Source organism: Alexandromys fortis, unplaced genomic scaffold (genome assembly GCF_014885135.2).
Source record: "Alexandromys fortis isolate MF-2015 unplaced genomic scaffold, M_Fortis_MF-2015_v1.1 scaffold_70, whole genome shotgun sequence".
NCBI lineage: Eukaryota > Metazoa > Chordata > Mammalia > Rodentia > Cricetidae > Alexandromys > Alexandromys fortis.
In genome coordinates this window covers 674,747-694,503 of record NW_026067955.1, presented here as the reverse complement: position 1 = coordinate 694,503, position 19,757 = coordinate 674,747, and the positions used below count along the sequence as shown (strand labels likewise).

The 19,757-nt window shown below is 47.1% G+C and overlaps 1 protein-coding gene across 1 annotated transcript in view; it reads left to right on the top strand.

Annotated features, from left to right (window-relative positions):
- Positions 1-1,749: 1,749 nt before the first annotated feature.
- The window catches only part of LOC126507534 (cytochrome P450 1A2-like), a 79,891-nt gene continuing 61,883 nt past the window's right edge, over positions 1,750-19,757 (top strand). Inside the window, 6 exon segments of the mRNA XM_050152059.1 lie at positions 1,750-2,580; positions 3,153-3,270; positions 3,870-3,959; positions 4,299-4,422; positions 5,228-5,314; positions 7,068-7,384. Coding sequence (XP_050008016.1) covers positions 1,753-2,580; positions 3,153-3,270; positions 3,870-3,959; positions 4,299-4,422; positions 5,228-5,314; positions 7,068-7,362 — 1,542 coding nt within the window. The 5' untranslated portion in view covers positions 1,750-1,752 and the 3' untranslated portion in view covers positions 7,363-7,384.

Genomic DNA, 19,757 nt, shown 5'->3' with positions numbered 1-19,757 from the left:
AGGAGGAGGGGGAGAGAGAGAGAGAGAGAGAGAGAGAGAGAGAGAGAGAGAGAGAGAGTCCCAAGCAGCAGCATGCATCTCTCTCTGCTCCTTGTTGTAGATGCATAGTGACCCACTGACTCATGTTCCTCCTGCTGTGACTACCCTGCCACCACGGACTACACTCCAAACTTGTGAGTCAAAGCCACCTTCCTTCCTTAACTGACTTTCGTCAGGTAGTTTGTCAATAGAGAAAAGTCAGGAGAATAATGCAACTCCCTCTCTGCCTTCACAGGGAGCCTGAGCTGCCCCTGGTTGGCCTGGGGTACAATGCAAAAAAAGGGTATACTGCCCACAGGTTTAACTTTTACCCCCTGGACTCTGCTGTCTTTGAAATATTGTATTATCTACCCTGGACCCTAAAATGCCTTGAATATTTATCTCTAAGGAATCTGAACATCTTCTGATCCAAAGACAATAGAATGCAGGGCAGAGGGATCTTGACACAAAGCCAAGAACTGATCCTTTTAACGTTGCGCTGTAACCAGCTTTGGATATCAAGTGACTCAAACAGTTGGGCCAGTCCGGAGAAGGTGGTGTTATAAAAGGTCCCTCACCTGAACCCAGAGTAGTTGTCTCCTACAACTCTGCAAACTCCAGCTCCTACCCTTCAGGTATATGTGTCTTTTCTGATCTCAGAATCAGCTTCTATATCCTAAATGCTTTCAGAGATGGAGAAATGGGGATCCTCTGAAGACTGAAGGAGGTCTGAGGTTTTGCTTCTTGCTTCTCAGTCCTGAACCTTAGTTTATCCTTCTCTCTCTCTCTCTCTCTCTCTCTCTCTCTCTCTCTCTCTCTCTCTCTCTGTGTGTGTGTGTGTGTGTGTGTGAGATACGTGTTCATCTGTCTGTATGAATGCCACAGTTCAGTGGATAAATTTCAGGAGTCAGTTGTCAGTTCTCTCTTTCCATATGTGGATTCCAGGGCTCAAACTCAGGTTGTCATGCTTACCAGTAAATGCTTTGAACCACTGAGTCATCTCACTGTCCCCCAGTCTTTAATTGAGGAGTTTCAAATAGGCTGTCTCTAAGGAGGTTGCTTGGAGTAAGAAGACAGGGAGAGAATACTTGCCTAGCACTGGGGAACCTTGGACCTGGCTGTCGCCTGCTTAAATCTCCAAGAATGAAGGTCAATGAAGGCTCATTTTTAGAGGCCATGTCCCTGTGGTATTGATAGAGAATCATCGAGGAAGGGGAATGCCACAGATCATTGCTTTGATTCCAGGGACACTGACCTTCTGTTGCTTGGGCAAGGGGACATCTTCTGCTCCATGAGTGTGTAGAGGGCTCCAACAGGGAGCCCACACTGTGTTAGACCCTTTGGTAGAAAGCCCAGCAAACACTCTGTAATTGGGGCTGGTGAGGAGAAGTCTTTAGCTTCATTGTTTTGGAATGGTCATTTGTATCCACGCCTGTCTCAGAAATGGAAATGGGAGAAGACATAGACAGGAGAGCCTGGAGTGGAAATTCAGACACTAAAGTTGGGAAACATAAGGTTTGTGAGACTCTTTTGCAGCCCTTGAATTCTGCGATGTGGTTAGGGCAAATTCCTGAGGGAACAGGATACATGACAGGTATATCTTCAGTGTCCTGGTGTGTGGCTGAAAGTCAAACAGGAAGTATACTGACTGAATGAGAGAGTGAAGGAATAAAGGGAGACTCAGAATCCATACTAAACCACCCCACCCTTCCATTTCCCCTGCAGCTGGTACAGATGGCATTGTTCCATGACATCTCCTTGACCCCAGAGCTACTACTGGCCACTGCCATCTTCTGTATAGTATTTTATGTGGTCAAAGCTTTAAGAACCCGGGTCCCCAAAGGTCTAAAGAGTCCACCTGGACCCTGGGGATGGCCCATTATTGGGCATATGCTGACCCTGGGGAAGAACCCACACCTGTCTCTGACCAAGCTGAGCAAGCAGTATGGGGACGTGCTGCAGATCCGCATTGGCTCCACCCCTGTGGTGGTGCTGAGTGGCCTGGACACCATCCGGCAGGCCCTGGTGAAGCAGGGAGATGACTTCAAGGGCCGACCAGACCTCTACAGTTTCACATTTATCACTTATGGTTATAGCTTGACCTTCAACCTAGACAGTGGACCTGTGTGGGTTGCCCGCCGCCGCCTTGCCATGGATGCTCTGAAGAGTTTCTCCATAGCTTCAGACCCTATTTCATCATCCTCTTGCTACTTAGAGGAGCATGTGAGCAAGGAGGCTAACCATCTAGTCAGCAAGTTCCAGAAGCAGATGTAAGAAGTTGGGCATTTTGAACCTGTCAACTTAGTGGTGGAATCAGTGGCTAATGTCATTGGAGCCATGTGCTTTGGGAAGAACTTCCCCCGGAAGAGCGAAGAGATGCTGAGCATCGTGAAGAGCAGCAATGACTTTGTGGAGAATGTCTCATCAGGGAATGCTGTGGACTTCTTCCCCATCCTGCGCTACCTGCCCAACCCAGGCCTCAAGAGGTTTAAGAACTTCAATGATAAATTTGTGCTGTTCCTACAGAAGACCGTCCAGGAGCACTATCAAGACTTCAACAAGGTGAGACCGGGAGGCAGAGAGTAAACACATCACTCACAGGCCCAGAGAAATCCTCTCTCATCCTACTCCACTGTACTCAAATTGCCATTTGCTGCCAAGACCTAATAAGTCTCAGGACCACTCGGAGCACCTGTATCCTGCAGTCATGCCCTGTACAATACTGCTCCCCCCCCTGGGGGCTTCTCCAAACCCCAGAAAACAGGGGCAGGTGACTGGAGCCTTGGCAGAGCTTTGCAATATGGGGTATTGTTCATCTAAAGGCCATTGTTCTGCAGGAACATGAACCTCAACAGGGGCTAAGCTCCAGCTTCGGGTCACTTTTCTTTCCTGATTCACACATACTTCTTCCTTCTCTGAAACCAGATCCCTGTGGATAGGGGAAGAAGGGTTGGTGGCATACGAAATGACTATGTTCTATTTAGCACTGATGCCAGTTCAAAACTCGGTGTCCCAGCCCAGTTCCCTAAGGGCAATGCAGTTCCTAGGCACTGGGGACATCTCAAATGGGATGGGGCATGGTCTGGCATTTGGCCATCAAAATGCCAAAGTTCCCTTAAACTTGTGTCCTCTAGAACAGTATCCAGGACATCACAGGTGCCCTGTTCAAGCACACTGAGAACTCCAAAGACAATGGTGTCCGAATCCCTCAGGAGAAGATTGTCAACATTGTCAATGACCTCTTTGGAGCTGGTAGGAGCCATGCCCCTGCCCCTTTCTCCATCAGTGGCTATTTACCCATACCCACCCTATCTACTAACTCACCAACCACATGGCAGGTGACACAGGACAGACACTTGCCATAAGATCAAGGTGTGACTTCATGTTGTGTAACTAACTCCTGGGAGAAACTCAACCAAGCCCCTCTCCTTTTGGGCCTGGGTTTCCCTGCCTGGAAAGTAAAAGGGTTCTACAACCTGGAGTCCAGGTCTATACCTTCAGCCATTGGCTATGAAACAAGCATCTCTGAGGTTCTTGTTTGTTTGCTTTGTTTTGAGTTTGGATTCTTTGGTTCTGATTTGTTTTGTTTGAGACAAAGTCTCATCCCTGTATCCCAGGTTGGTCTCAAACTTGTGACAATTCTCCTGCCTCAGACTAGGCTAGTGTTGGGATTCTAGGTATAAGACACCATGCTTGGCTTCAAGTTTCTGTTGAGGACTCAGCCCTTCCCTCAGGATACACAAGGGTAGAAGCCCAAGTGGATAAGGCTTGTTCCGTTTATAGCAAAGCTCATTTAAATCTTTCCTTCTCCCTGTTGTCCTTTCTCCTTCTCCCCACTCCCTGCTGCCCAGGATTTGACACAGTCACAACAGCCATCTCCTGGAGCCTTTTGCTCCTTGTGACACGGCCCAATGTGCAGAGGAAGATCCACAGGGAGCTGGGTATGTGTTGCTCTCGACCCTCAAGTCAGAGAAGCCGTGAGCCTCCAGGTCACATGTAGATCTACAAACACGTGTTCATGTGTGTACTATGTGTAAGTCCTAGGACATAGCATCCCCCACTTGTGCACATAAGGTGTGGGTGGACCATACCTGTTCATGTGTCTACTATGTGTAAGTCTTAGGAACATAGCATCCCCCACCTGTGTACATGAGTTGTGGATGGATCGTGGGGTCTCAGAAACGTGAGTAAACATAGCCAATATAGAGTGATCCTAGTATAATAGGGACACATATGTGTGGAGCAGACAACACCCCATGAGCTCTGCCTGTGCTTTGCAGATACAGTGATTGGCAGGGATCGGCAACCACGGCTTTCTGACAGACCTCAGCTGCTCTATCTGGAGGCCTTCATCCTGGAGATCTTCCGATACACATCCTTTGTCCCCTTCACCATCCCCCACAGGTAAGGGTCATGTTCTGTGACCCTAAGTTTTCATACTGTTCACCAACCCTGTTTCTGAGCTCTGGAAACAACTCAGGCAGTATCTCATTCCTGAGCATGGTAATTTCTACATCTGAGCCCATCAATCTCTGGTCTAACCCCCCCCCCAGTCCAGTCGCTATGGCCTCAGCAGTCACTCACCTCCACTTGTGTTTGCTCCCTATGGAATCTTCTGCACCAGCCAGGCCCTCCTCACTGTCCCTCACAAGGGTAATCCAGCCACCTGTCAACTTTGCTTAAACCAGACCTTCTGCCTGGAAAGGTGTCTGTCCACTTATCTGGCTCCCAAACTCTACCCTTACCAAAGGTCAATCCTGACACATGAGTCTTCTTTCATCTATAAGCCTCTTTTGGCTATCAGCCAAGTAGAACTTCATCCTCCGAGGATTTGTAAGATTTACAGCCCAAGTTCCCCGACTGTGAGAGTGAACATTCACCTCTGTCCACCCCATAGGCTTGTTAATCCTGGTACAAAATCTGCAGACTCCCCAGGGCAAGGCCTATTCCCTGATATCTTGGCTTCAGAGACTGCCCCAGTGCACATCTGAGCACTAGAAAAGTCTAGTAAAAAAGTGTTGAAGTTGTAGGATAGGATCCCGGCAAAAGGAAGGATAATCCCCCCATACTCCCTGCCCTTCACATGACCTTCCAGGATGGGGCTTGGAGACTGTGGTAACCAGACACACTGGGATGCAGTGGAGGGAGAAACATGCCACACCACAGCCTTTCCAAGCCCTGACCGGACAGAGCTCTCTTCTCTTCTCAGCACAACGAGGAACACCTCACTGAATGGCTTCCACATTCCTAAGGAGCGCTGTGTCTTCATAAACCAGTGGCAGGTCAACCACGACGAGTGAGTACTTAGACCTGACAGGACGGTCAAAGCTCAGTATCAGGAAGGTTGTCTGTCCCTTCGGGAACTGCTTATATAAGGACCAACACTCACTGCTACATAGCCTGTCCCAAGTGACAAAACTTAGAGCCACTTCCTCAAACTCAGGGTACAGAAGAACTTAACTAGGTATCTGGAGTGGATGGCGAATGCCTGTAACCCAGTCTCCTCAGGAGGCTGTGGCAGGAGGATTAGAGTGAGTTCAAGGCCAGTTTGAGCTTTAGATAAGCCTAGGCTGCATACCTGTCTCAAGGAAGAAAGGAAGGAAGGAAAAAAGGAAGGAGAAATTGATTAGAAAGTTTTCCCATGTCCCAAGGTCCCAGTTGGATGGATAATGAGGATACTTCATATGACTTATGGGAATGGTCTAATGACCTCCCTAAAAAACTCCACTCTAATCTGTAATCAGGCCGACTGATCCATCCAAACCAGGACATATTGACATAGAACCCCATTCATGTGTATAGTTTATTTTTAGTACCAGATTATAACAACATTAGCCAAGCAAGCCAGTGATCTCCCTTCCCACTGGCCTTTTGGAAATTGGAGGGAGAGAAACACGTTATCCCTTTTGAAATTTTCTTTAGATAACACATTATTTCCTTGAAGGAACAAACATTGGTAGTGTATGTCATGTGGAAGGCCCTAGGATCAATTCCCAGAACTACATCAAGGAAAGAAAAAGGAACTAATACAAAAGAGTATTGAAACTATGATCAACCATTTGGTGGTGTTCCCACACGCCTTTAATCCCATCACTTGTGAGGCAGAGGCAGGCTGATCTCTGAATTCTCTGCGAGCCTGATCTACACAGAGAGTTCCTGGACAACCAGGCTACACAGAGAGACCCTATCTTGAAAACCAACACAACAAAACCAACCACTATCATGCATCATGGGAATCATGCAGCAGGTAAAGGCATGTGCTTCCACACCTCACATCCTGAGTTCAATCCCCAGGTCCCACATGGGAGAAGGGGAGAAGTGACTCCTGCATGTTGTCCTCTGACCTCCACATGCACATGAAGATTTAAATAAAATTATAATTTAAAAACTAAAAATAATCGGCTGGAGAGATGGCTCAGTGGTTAAGAGCACTGCCAACTCCTTCGGAGGTCCTGTATTCAATTCCCAGCAACCGCATGATAGCTCACAACCATCTATGAGATCTGGTGCCCTCTTCTATCTGATGTTCTCTTCTGTCATGGTGGCATACAAGCAGAAAGAGCATTCATATGCATAAATAAATATTCAATAAAAATTAAAAATAATCAAAATCCATGCTCCTTATGGTGGGTCATTTTAGAGAGAATGTTATTTTCAGAAGCACTACCATGATGGGAGGTGCAGCTCTGTGGGTAGAGTGCCCTCTACCGTACCCAAGGCCTGGGTCCATCCCCAGCACCAGGTGTGGAAGCCCAGGCCTTCATCTCAGCACTTGGAGGTAGATACAGAAGGGTCAGAATCTCAAACAAGGTGACCTGGGGTCATCTATGGAGTTCAGGGCCAACTTTAGACCCAGGAGACAAGTCTGAAAGCAAATAAACACAAAAGAACCATCCCAAAGGAGATAAACATGGAGTCTGGTACCTTCCCCACAGGCTCTTGTTACCCTCAGTCTTTTCTAACACCAAGTTTTCACAGAAGCTGGGAGGACATAGCTCCCCTTTCCTCCCAGAGCCCACCCACTCAGGTCCTTTCTGTTCCTCTTGCAGGAAGCAGTGGGAAGACCCCTTTGAGTTCCGTCCAGAGCGGTTTCTTACTGAGGACAGCACAGCCATCAACAAGACTCTGAGTGAAAAAGTCATGATTTTTGGCCTGGGAAAGCGTCGGTGCATTGGAGAGACCCCGGCCAAGTGGGAAGTCTTCCTCTTCTTAGCCATCCTGCTGCAGCAGCTGGAGTTCAGTGTGCCACCAGGCCTCAAGGTGGACCTGACACCAACCTACGGGCTGACCATGAAGCCTCCGATCTGCAAACACCTTCAGGCGTGGCCACGCTTTTCCAAGTGAAGATGGCCGAGGCTGGGAAGAGGCATCTATGGACCACCAACTTTGTTTCCTTCCCTTCTTTTTAAATGACAGCTTTTTTTGGAGTACAATTCTTTCACCATATAATTCACTTCCAATCAATTTTAGAATATTGTCTGTCATAACCCCCATATCTATACCCATTAAGATTCATGACTATTCCTCCTAACCTGTCTCCCTTGCCCCTCCAGATGCCAATCCAGCTTTTGACAGTAGATTTGCCTACTGTCGCCATTTCACACAAACCCCATGATGTGTGGTCTGTGACTGGCTCTTTTCACTTCACACAGTGCTTTCAAAGTTCACTCGTGTGGTCTGTAGGGTAATAAACCTGGGTTGCTTGAGCCTGCGACTCCAAGCAGCCCTCATTCTGTTTCCTCATAGTTAATGTGGCTCCTCTTTCCTGCTTTCTCTTCCTCCCTTCTTCTAGGACTTCAGTCTTTGAATACTTAAAATGGACAGAGAGGAAGGAACCAGCCTGTGGTGGACATGTCGTCCCTATGTCCTATCCTCAAAAAGTAGAAGCTGTGACTTTTCATGGTTAGGGGAGAATCACAACCTCAGATGTATGTGGGTTGACTGGAGAGTGAAGACAGGGACCTGGCCAGATGATTCTGTGGCCCAGTGATTGCCGTGCAAGCGTAAGAACCTAAGATTAAATCCCAAGGACTCACATAGAACAGGGGGACATGGCCATATCTCCCTGTAACCCCAAAGCTATGGGGCATTGCCAGATAGATCTGGGAGCTTACTGGTTAGCCTAGCCAAACAGCCAGCTCCCTGGTCCAGTAAGCAGTCTTATCTGAGAGGAATAAGGCTCAGAGTGACAGAGCAAGATCCCTGACACACTTCTCTGGCCTCTGAATGCACATGCATTGGTTGGGCGTGCACACCCCCAAGCACACGTGCACATATACACAACACACCAAACATACACACAGCATAACACACAACCACACAAACAACACACACACACACAGGGAAATGGAAAAAGAACTCATAGCATGGAAGATAATTGCAAAACATATATCATGTCAAGGACATGTAAAGACCTTCTATAATTCAAAGATACCCCAGTTTAAAAGTGGACAAGTGACTTGAGTCAATTTTTCTTTTAAAAAGATAAACAATTGGGGCTGGAGAGATAGCTCAGCAGTTAAGAGTACTGACTGCTCTCCCTGGTTCAATTCCCAGCAACAAAATGGTCACTCACAACCATTTATAACTGTAGTTCCAGGGGATTGATGTTCTCTTCTTATCCCCACAAGCACCAGGCATGCATATGATATACATATGATATACATACTGGCAAGAAACAATACACATAAAAATAAATAAATCTTTCAAAGATATATTATTGACAAATGAACATAAGACAAGGCGTCCAATACCATAAGTCACCAGGGAAACAGAAGTGAAAACCACAATAGGGTGGGGTGGGTAGCAAACACCTGTGGGCCCAGTCACTCGGGAGACTGACAGGAGTTCACTATAAGCATGGGCACCATAGCAAAATCTGCTCCCACAAAATCAAATTTAGCTAGAAGTGGTGGCATATGTTTTAAATCTCAGCACTTAAAAGACTGAGGCAGGAGGATCATTAAGAGTTTCACACCAGCCAAGGCTATGAAGTGAAACCTTGTCTCAGTAAACAAAGAAATTTAAAAGCCATTCATGGCACAACTTGTCACGTACAGTTGAGTCCATCATGAAGGGAAGTCAAGGCAGGGACTCAAGGTACAGGAACCTGGAGGCAGGAATTCAAACAGAGACCATAGAGGAACACTGCTTCCTGGCTTGGTGCTTTTTTACACAACTCAGGACCACTTGGCGGGGAGTGGCATTGCCCACACCAATCATTAATCAAGAAAATGTCTGAGAGACATGCCCACTGGCAAATCTAAGGGATGCAATTTCTCAAGTGAAGTTTCCTATTTCCAAATGACTCTAGTTTGTGTCATGTTGATAAAAGCCAACTCTTATAAGTAGGATGTCACTAATTTTTTAAATGGAACATGATAAGTATTGGGGAGCATGTGGAAAAAGTATAACCTTCATATGTTGCTGGTGGAAATACACTCTGTTTCAGCCTCTGTGAAGAATGATTCAGTAGTCCCCCAGGAAGATAAACACAGATTTATCTATGATGAGACCACACCACTCCTGCCCCTCCATACGCTCCCTACCATGACAGAGTGTGTCTCCTCAAACTGTAATCCCTGTAAAGTCTTCCTCCCTAGTGGACCCCTGTGAGGCATTTAAACACAGCCATGAACAAGGACTCACACATGTGGTCAGCTCACAGAAAGGAACACTGGTCAGCCCAAAGTAGGTAAATTCACTGAATAAGGACAAGGGGTTCCCAGGGATTCAGAGGAGGCAAAAATGAGAAGTTGGGTTTTGTTGTTTTGTTTCTTGTTTTTGTTTTTTATACTTAGTGTTTAAGGAATATAATTTCTGTTTAGGATTATAAAACATTCTAGGAAGCAGATGGCTGTCAGTGTTGGACCGCATTATAGATGACCTTAACACCCTTAACTGCATACTTACATGGTAAAAGGAACATATTTTGTCGCGATCTTTTATTTGCCTGTTTTGGTTTGTTGTTGTTGTTGTTTTGAAACAGGGTTTCTCTTTGTAGCCCTGACTGCTTGGAACGCTCTCTGTGTTCTGGGTTGGCCTCAAACTCAGAGATTCACCTGCCTGCCTCCAGAGTGCTGGGATTAAAGGCATGTGTCACCATGTTAGGCTCCATCTCTACTCTTGCTCCTCTAGTTCATTTCTGATATCTTTATGACTCATAAAGTTCCAAACAAATATGTCCTACGAGTTATGATTTTCCAAGCTGAAATAAAAATGAGATAGACTTATTTCCAAAGAGGTTTGTCCAATGGTTATCACCCAACAACAGATAGCAATATCATGGTTCTCTGTGACTTGGAAAAAATAATATTTGGGATTACATATTTTAAAAAAATAATGTTGGAGCTCCTAACTGCTGGTCAAAGTGACTGTCAAATGCTTAGTACTAAATGGAACATCTGTATGAACCCTTTGTAGGATTGGGGAAGAAGTGGAAAGACTGACAGATGCTTTGACCCACAATCACCTCTTCACGTAGTATGCAGCTTAGCTTTTGGTCAACTCTATACAAAGTTCTGGATAATGGTGCTGCTCCCCTGGAATTTCATTTCCCAGTAGGCACATTGGGAGGCTCACAACTGCCTATCACTCCATCTCCAGGGGGCCAAAAGCCTTGACTTCAGTGAGTACACACACACACACACACACACACACAGACACACACACACACACACCACGGACACAATGGACACACAGATACACACGAACTGTCAGAGTCCGTGAGAAGTCCCACAGAAGACCATCAGTTGTATGCAATCAGCAAGAGTGTTTATTAAAAACTGCCAACATGTTGGGATGGCAAATAGCAACAACAAGAGACACTCGCAGGCTCCTTTTAAAGAAGATTAAGGGAACTCCAGGGAGGGGAGGTTAGTCTGGGGGCTAATTGGTGACTTTAAACAGAACGTTCATAGGATTGGTAGGTTTCTCTGGTGGTTAGGGTCTTCCCAACAGCAGAGTAGGAAGCTGTTTTTAGCTAGCAGAAGGCTGTGGGGTGCCTGAGGATTGGTTGCTCCTGAGTTGTTTTCCTAAGAACTGCTTGCTCAGCTCCAAACAGCTCCAGGAAACCGAAACTAAGGCCCGGTCCCTGGCAGGGCCTATTAGAAACTTTTCTTGGCTCTGGTCTGGCTCCCTGGCCCTCTCAAAACAACTATACACAATTTAAAAATAAGATAGATCTTCCTGAAAGAAAAGTAGTAATAATAAAGTTTAGGAGGTGAAAGCAGGGCCAACCTGTGATAAACTCTGGAGCAATGGAGCCCCTTTCTGGAGCTCCATCTGCCTATGACCCGCCTATCTTCAAACCCAAGTCAAACTCCTCAAGGAATTCCAGACAGGAGGAGACCAGCTCATCTCCTAGACTCAGAAGGGCACATCTCTAACCCCGGGCAATCTCATTCTAAAGTGAGAGACTGCTGCCCCAGGATTCCAAGACTGATCAGGCCATAGCCCAGTCCTAGATATTTCAAAATGGAAAAGGGGACAGAGTTCCACAGGAAAGCCCCTGCTCCGAGACAGCCCACTAAGGAGGAGGAAAGCCCAGCTCTTGGAGAGCAGGGAGCAGCGGCCTTCTTCTCCACTCCTTGTTGAGAGAAGAGGCATGGCTCCAGTCTGAGAGGCATGGACCGTGCTTCAGAGCCTTTAGGCTAGTGGAAGACTACCTGGGCATAATAGCTAATGTTTCTGTGACATTTTATTCATATGTGGTAACAGGCATCAACTATGACATTGTCATAGGTGTGTTTTGTGTATCTGAGCATATTCACCCCACCCTACCCTATCTCATCACCTTTGGCTCCCACTGATTCCCTTCCTCTTCCCCACCAGTCTTTCTTTGACCAGGGTTTCTTCCATGAGCACAGGTGACAGATTTTTTTGTTTGTTTGTTTGTTTTATACAGGAGCTTGGAAAACTTACAAGTGGCTACACCACTAGGAAAAATGTCTCTGCCTCCTCCAGGAACTGTTGACTGTTAATATCAGAAAAGGATGGCGCCTCACGATCCCCTCTCCCATTTATGACTGAGCATTGATTGACCTGGTCTTGTCAGGTAACCAGAGCTGCTGTGAGCAGCACCCTATCATGGCCTCAGCTCTCACAGATGTTCCACCTCCTCTTCTCCAAGCCTTCAAACGGTTGATGTAGATGAACCAATCTTACATGTATACAGCCTCACATCAAATGATACATTTGGGGCTGAGCATTTAACAGCCACTTATTCTTAGCTCTTTGACCAGTTCTACATCTCGGCATTGACTGTAAAACAAGCTTCTTTCAAAGTGGGGAGAGCCCTAATCCATGGCCATAAATAAAAACATTTAGAAGGCAGTTTGACAACACATCCATTCAGCAAAACTACAGTAGCAGTGATCTCACCAGAGCCTAGGAGCTTGCCAGCTATGAGCTATTAGCATAGCTTCAAATCCAATCAGAAAGTGGCTGGACTTTAACCACTGCTGTGCAAGGGGCACATATTGGTGGTTAATCTTGAGCAACCTGATTGGATCTGGAATCAACTACGAAACACATCTTTGCATGGCCCCAGAGTGGATAGGCAGCAGCTGGTGGAGGGCAGCTGATGAAGAGGTCTGTGGGGGTGGTACTAGAGAGATGACTCCGTGATTAAGAGCACTGGCTGCTCTTTTGATGCCCAGCACCCACGTGATGGCTAACAACTGCTGTAACTCCAGTTCCAAGAGATCCTCTGGCTTCTTGGGGCACTAGGCAAGTGTGTGATGCAGCCAAAACACCCACCACAAAACAAAAGAAGCCACTGTTTTTCCTGTTGGCGTCACTTCTTTTGTTTGGGTTTTGGTTCTGTGAGACAGGTTGGTTGGTTAGAGACAGGGCCTCACTCTGTAGACCTGGCCTTAAACTCAGAGATCCTCCTGCCTCTCCCTCCCCAGTGTGTACCACCATCACCATACCCGGCTCCACTTTTGCTTCTTGCTGGTGTTTACAGCCCTTGTTGTCTAAGCTAACTGTATCTCATGATATGTATTCGTTCTAGCACTGCTGTTCCTCTGGAGAGCACGGACTGATGCACTGGGTACCACAGCGGCATGTATAAACCCTCAGAGGCAACGGTGGATATCACCATACTTCTCCAATCCAAGGTCAGCAAGGCCCAGATTCCCGTAAAGTTTCAAAACTGATCTGTTGATTTTTATCTAATGGTTACGGATCAATCTGACCGCACATGGACTGGAGATGGTCAATCTTCAACCAGGTGACCTAGGGCACTGCTCTGGCCAGAGCCAAGGTAGGAAGAATTGGACAGGAGACTTTGTTCCTTCACTCACCACTCCTGACTGACAGCTGGTAAGGGGCATATGGAGCCAGTTTTGTCTCGGTCTGTCCTGGGCAGACATCATATCACTCCATGAGGTGGGTTAACACTGAAGTATGGCACACCAGGCATTGACAATTTGAGCAAAGAAGAAATGGTAGAAAAGGCCCTGAGTTGGGACCCTGCCTCTGTTTCCCCATGGAGGTTGAGGGACTCCTCTGGTCCCCATGTCTGTACATCTCAGATTCCTAGCTCTTTATCTTAAGCAGCTCCCACCAATCAGGTCTTTCTTTTAGATTGCTTAGGTCAGCTTCCACCCCATCCCCAGTATTGGGAACTATAATTCAGTGATTGAGGAAGGGGGGGGTTAATCACAATAGCCAGACTGCCTTGGCAGGTGAACCCAATACAATAGGCCCCCGGGGGATGGTATCACAGAAGAAGGCCACCAGAGGTACACAGGGGTTGCCAGCGGTCACCTTCCTGGTTTTTCCCGACAGCAGTGCAAACCTAGCTCACTCTAGTTCTCAGCCAGACCTAAAGACCCAAGATAGGGTCTACTGATAGTTCCCAGGCCAACCCTGCTGCTTTGAGGGCACAGCAGCTTGTCCTTTCGGAAGGAGCTGTGGCCCTAGGCCACGAGTTCCTTATAGGTTGTTTTATCCTCAAGGTCATGTCTCCCCCTTGGTACCTAGGCAAATGAACCCACTCACTAACTTTCCTCTCACCCAAATCTGCCAGGTCAATTTCATCCTAAGGCAATTTTCTCCCCGAGCAAGGATTTTCCAGTTGGCAAAGGAATCTCTGGATGAGGCGAACTGTTTGTAACCGGTGAGAGTACCATTTGCACTGAGGAATCCAGACGCTGCTTCTCCCAGACCAGGGTGAGTTCAAAGAGTCAGTCTCCGAGTCTGTCCTCCACTTTACTAAGAACTTCCCAGCTCTTAACGAAACACCCCCCTCAGCTAGTCACCTAAGGTCCTGCTTTCTGAATATCCCTCTCCCAGGGCACAGTTCACAGGGTCCTCTGGTTTCTCTCAGGTTTTATAGGCAAGAAACACACCTGGTACAGCTCACCTCCTTCTGAGGAGGAAAACAGCCTCTGGTCTTTACCGAGACCACCTGTGCTTTCCTGCCCGCCTGCCTGCCTATGACTTTAGAAGGACAATAAGGTGACATTTGTTTGCTTTTTCATGCCCCTCCCTTCCTTCATCTCTGCACTTCTGTTCCCGGTTAGCAAATAAAGAGTGTTTCACCTCAGCAGGGATTGGGAAGTGGAAAGTGATAAGCAGGTGGTTGGCTCAAATTCACTAGCTAGTTGCATAACCTGAGTCTGGATTTTCTCATCTTGCAACTGAGGATAATAAGCCTAACTCACAGGGCTGGTAAGAGGCTTAATGAGAGTATGTATAAAGTGTCAGGCCTCAGGTGAGTGTGTGTGTGTGTGTACCCACAAACACAGCAGAAACACTGGGAAAGGTGTTCTCAGTGTAGGAGCAAACCTATATGCATACCATGAGCAGCTGTATACCCCTCAGATACACGTGTGAGCCAGCATCCCAGGACTTGCACCCTCTGCACTGGGGTCTTGCCAGCACCCAGGCTCAGCTCACTTCCTCCCACGCCTACCCACCCAAATGCTGGCAAGGGCTGGAAGGGTGATAGCGTGCTAGGGAACAATAGGTCGACAACCCCTTCCGGCACATCGCGTGAGAAGGAACTTTGGGAAGGAAACTCATCTCCTGGTGGGAGAGGTCACCGCCCCCTTATCGTCAGCCCTGCAGGAGCTGCAGGGCTCTCTTTCTGTTCCAGGCCTCTCTCTCTTAGCTTCTCTTGTCTATATGACCTGAGTTGGCTTCCCCCATGCCTTCCTTCAGAGAAAGGCATCCCCACTAGGCATCTCTGGGTCTGCAGCTGGGTCGGGGGCCTCATGGGAGCCCAGATCCCTGCTCTCATTTGTCTGTGTGTCCCTTGTGTGTCCTGGCCCAGGGCAGTCTCCATGAGTGCTGAGAACTGACCAACAGAAAGAATGGCCTAGGAAAGGAAGCCAAATCGGGAGACCATTGGATCCTAGAAGCCGAGCCAGGAGAAATGAGGGAAGGATAGACATGGAGAGGCCAAAGGTCCTGTTCTTTACAAAGGGACGAAATAACAGCCCCGAAATGCATCAGAGAATAGGGCTGACACCTGGAATTGAGGATACTTGAAGACTTCTGGCACTCAGCTCACCATTTCATATGCAGGACGGCACTGCCCTTTCTCTTACACCCCCAGCTTTCTCTACTCTCAGACTGGGAGCCCTTACAGTCAGGTCAGGGAGGGAAGACAGCTCTCCCACTCTGCCTGTCCACATCCAGCTGAGAGCTCAGAGGGACCCCACCTGGCGGGCTGCTGATCAAGGGCTCTGGGGCTCCATTTTCCCCATAAAAGACATGGCAGGGGCTAGGGGAGTGGCTGAAACCATCCTCGCCATAAGCCCTCCTGATCTGGCCCTTATTAACAAAGTAGGGAGGTGCTGACGTCTGACTAGTTCTTGCCCATGTATACATTTTCTCACTGTCACCCCTCAAGTCCCTGGGCAGGAACCCTTCTCCCCCGTGCATGGACCACCTGTTCCAAGTCTCCCCAGCCTCACGTGTGACTATTACCAGGGAACAGAACAAGCAAAGACAGCTTCCCAAGGCTTCCCAGGTCTGGGCTAGTTGCTCCCACAGCCACCCCCGCCGGGTTCTCACCATCCCAGCTGGAGGCTCCTAGGGCCCGAGGACACAAGGATGGCAGGCATACCTACAAACACATGCCCAGCCTCAAACACATACACACCTGACTGGCATGCTGGCCCACTTGAATGCACACCTGGTGCACTCACCCACAGACACACACCTGGCCACACCTGCCCACATGCCTACGGAGAGTAGATCCTGCACAACTCAGGCCTTGTGCACACACACACACCAACCCAGACTGGTGTGAAATTGTACAAAGCCACCTCCCACTAGGCCACGCTAGAACTCTGTCAGGTGGCCCCAGGAAATATGAGCTCTTTTTTTTTTTTTTTCCAACTTGGGTTAAGCCTGTGACCTCACCTAGGCTGGGCAATGTTTCTACTGCCCAGATTTTTAACAATTAGTTAAGATGATGTGTATACGATGGCCAAGGAGGCGGGTCATAGCATACATGTGGAGGTCACAGGGCATCTTGTAGAGCCAGTTCCTCCTGCCATATTGATTCCAGGAATAGAACCCAGGCCTTCAGGCTTTGCAACAAGCACCTCTACCAACTGCCATCCTGAAGGCCCATTATTTTTGTTTTGTTTTGCAGTCATGTGGTCCATGCTGGCCTGGAACTTACGTAGATGAGGCTGACTTTGAATTTCTGATCTTCCTACCTCCGTCTCTCAAATGCTGGGATTAGGGGAGAGTGCCACCTCCCTCCTCTTCTCTCTCTGTCTCTCTTGACATTGTCTTCCTCTGTAGCCCTGGCTATCTTAGAACTCGATATATAGACCAGGCTGGCCCCCAAGTCACAGCACTCCTACTGTCTTAGCCTCATCAGTGCTAGGATTATAGAAATACACTGCACAGCTAGCTTAAAAAGAAAAAAAAACTATAATTTTATTTTTACAAATTTTGGAGGGGGGGGTGTTAAGGCAGGGTAGCCTAGGCTGTTATAAAACTCATGGCACTCCTGTCTCAACCTTCTGACTGTTGGGATGACATGCATGAACCACCATGCCTAAGTTTAAAAAAAAAATCAAAACTTTATTTATCCATTTACTTGCTTACTTTGTTTATTTTGGTTTTCTTGGGACAGAATCTCACTAGGCAGAACAGGCTGGCATGAAACTCTCCTTATCCTCCCAACTGCTGGTCTTATAGGCAATGTATTGAATCACTACACTTGGCCAAAAGCTATAACATTAAAAAGGAAAGCAAGAGAGAAAATTGTAACAAAAACAATGGCTGAGCCAGGCGATGGTGGCACACACCTTTAATCCCAGCACTTGGGAGGCAGAGGCAGGCAGATCTCAGTGAGTTCGAGGCCAGCCTGGTCTACAGAGCTAGTTATAGGACAGCCAGAACTGTTACATAGAGAAACCCTGTCTCAAACAAACGAACAACAAAACAAAAAACATACGGTTTTTACCCATCAGATTGGCATGACTGAAATGTTCAAAAATAGATTGTTGCTCAGAGGTTTTAAAACCAAGCACACCTCTAATCCCAGCATGCAGGAAATAAAGGCAGTAGGACTCAAAGTCCAAAGTCATGCTGAGTTACATAGCAAGGGTTTTAGGACAGCCTTAGCTACATGAGACCCCGTCTTTAAAAGAAAAGCAGAGGTGTGTGGGGGAGGGGGGAGCTGGAGAGATGGCTCAGAAGTTTAAGATCACTGGCTGCTCTTCCAGAGGACCCGGGATTCAATTCCCAGCACCCACATGGCATAACTGTCCCTAACTCCAGTTCCAGGGGATCTGACACCCTCGCACAGACATACATGCAAACAAAATACCATTGTACCATAAAATACAAATGAATAATTTTTTAAAAAGTGATTAAAACATGACTGGGGGCAGTGGCGTGCTCTAACAGCCCAGCTATTTGAGAGAGTGAGGTGATAGGATCACCTGAGCCCCACAGGTTGACAAGTCTGGTTGAGTACCACCAGGCCTGTTTAAGGACTTTTGTGGCAGTGGTCAAAATCAGAACGGAGGGCTGGGATGTTGCTCAGTGACAGAGTGCTTGCCAGTCATGCTCAAGGCCCTGGGTTTTATTCTCAGCAACATCAACATAGTCTTGCCAGGGTGGTCCACACCTATAATCCTAGCAGTTAGTGGGTGGAGGCAAGAGGATCAAAAGTTCAAGTCCAGCCCAGGCTATATGTGAGACTCTGTCTCCAAAAGAAAAGGAAAGAAGAATGAATGAATGAATGAATGATTGAACGAATGAAAGAATGTGGAATTGCTTTTGTCAAGCATTATAAGACACTAAAGTAAAATTAAGAAAGAACAATTTCACAAATGGTTAATAAGAAAAACTGTTGGCAAGAGACTGTCATAGGCACCACCCCACACAGTCAATAGCAGCCTCACAGAGAGAACATGCACCCATCGCTGTCTGCTCAACCTTGGACACTGTGGTCCTTGCTATTGAGCCTGTGGCCAAGGATCATTGCATCAACATAACTTAGGAAAGTCTCCTCACTTTACCTCCTTGCCCCAGCCTCTCTGCAGGCACGCGATTTGCTGTGGCACAGCTGCTACTGTTGTACCGATGCTACTCTAGTAAACATATGGAAAGGTTGACTTGTGGGTACAAATCTGCTGTCCCAGGACTTGCGGGATGGAGGTGGGATGACCAAAAGCCCAAGACTTACCCATGAGAGACTGTCTGAAAAGAAAAAGAAAAGAACGGACAAAAAAACGCTACAACAACCAGAAGTGGTGGCACACCACCTTTGTTCTCAGCACTCAGGAGGCAGAGGCAGGTGAATCCCTGTGAACTTGAGGCCATCTTGGTCTAGAGGGCAAGGTTCAGGCCAACCTAGGGCTACACATTGGGATCCTGCCACAAAATAAAATAAACAAACAGAAAAAGACTACAGAAATGATTCAACAGTTATGAACTCTGGCTGCTCTTCCACAGGGCCTGAGTTTAATTCCCAGTGTGCACACGGTGGCTCATGGCCGTCTGTAACGCCAGTTTCAGGGGATCCGATACCCTCTCTCTCAGACTTCTGCAAGCACTATATACATGTAGTACACAGTCAGACAAACACACAAAACACCTGTATACACAGAATGAAAATGAACAAGTCTTCTTTTACAAACCCGAGAACTAAACAATAGCAACAACAACAATTTATATTTGGAAATTCTCTCTGTGTTATTTAGGATGGCTCAGTAGTCCACTAATACCAGTAATAGTTAAAATGACTAAAAAATGACAGACTACATCAAATAATACCATGATGTGAAGATTTTTCCAGACCAATATATATGGTTTTCTTCTTTGTTTGTTTGTTTTGTTTTTGTTTGAGTTTATGTGTACAAGTGTTGTGTCTCCGTGTATGTCTGTGTTCCACATGTGCTCAGTGCCTGGGGAGACCAGAAGAAGGCATTGGATTCCCTGAGCTGGAGTTACAGATGGTTGTAAACCATCTCGTGGATGCCGGGAGTTAAACCCAGGTCTTCTGCAAGAGTAACAAGTTCTCTTAACCACTGAGCAATTTTTTCAGCCCCCTTTTTTGAGACCAGAATCTCAACCCTCCTGTCTCAGACTCCTAGGCTTGCAAGTGATCACCACTATGTCCATCCATTTATGATTTTTTTGTGATGGTATATGTGTGTGTGTGTATTCTCTCTCTCTCTCTCTCTCTCTCTCTCTCTCTCTCTCTCTCTCTCTCTCTCACACACACACACACACACACACACACACTCTCATGG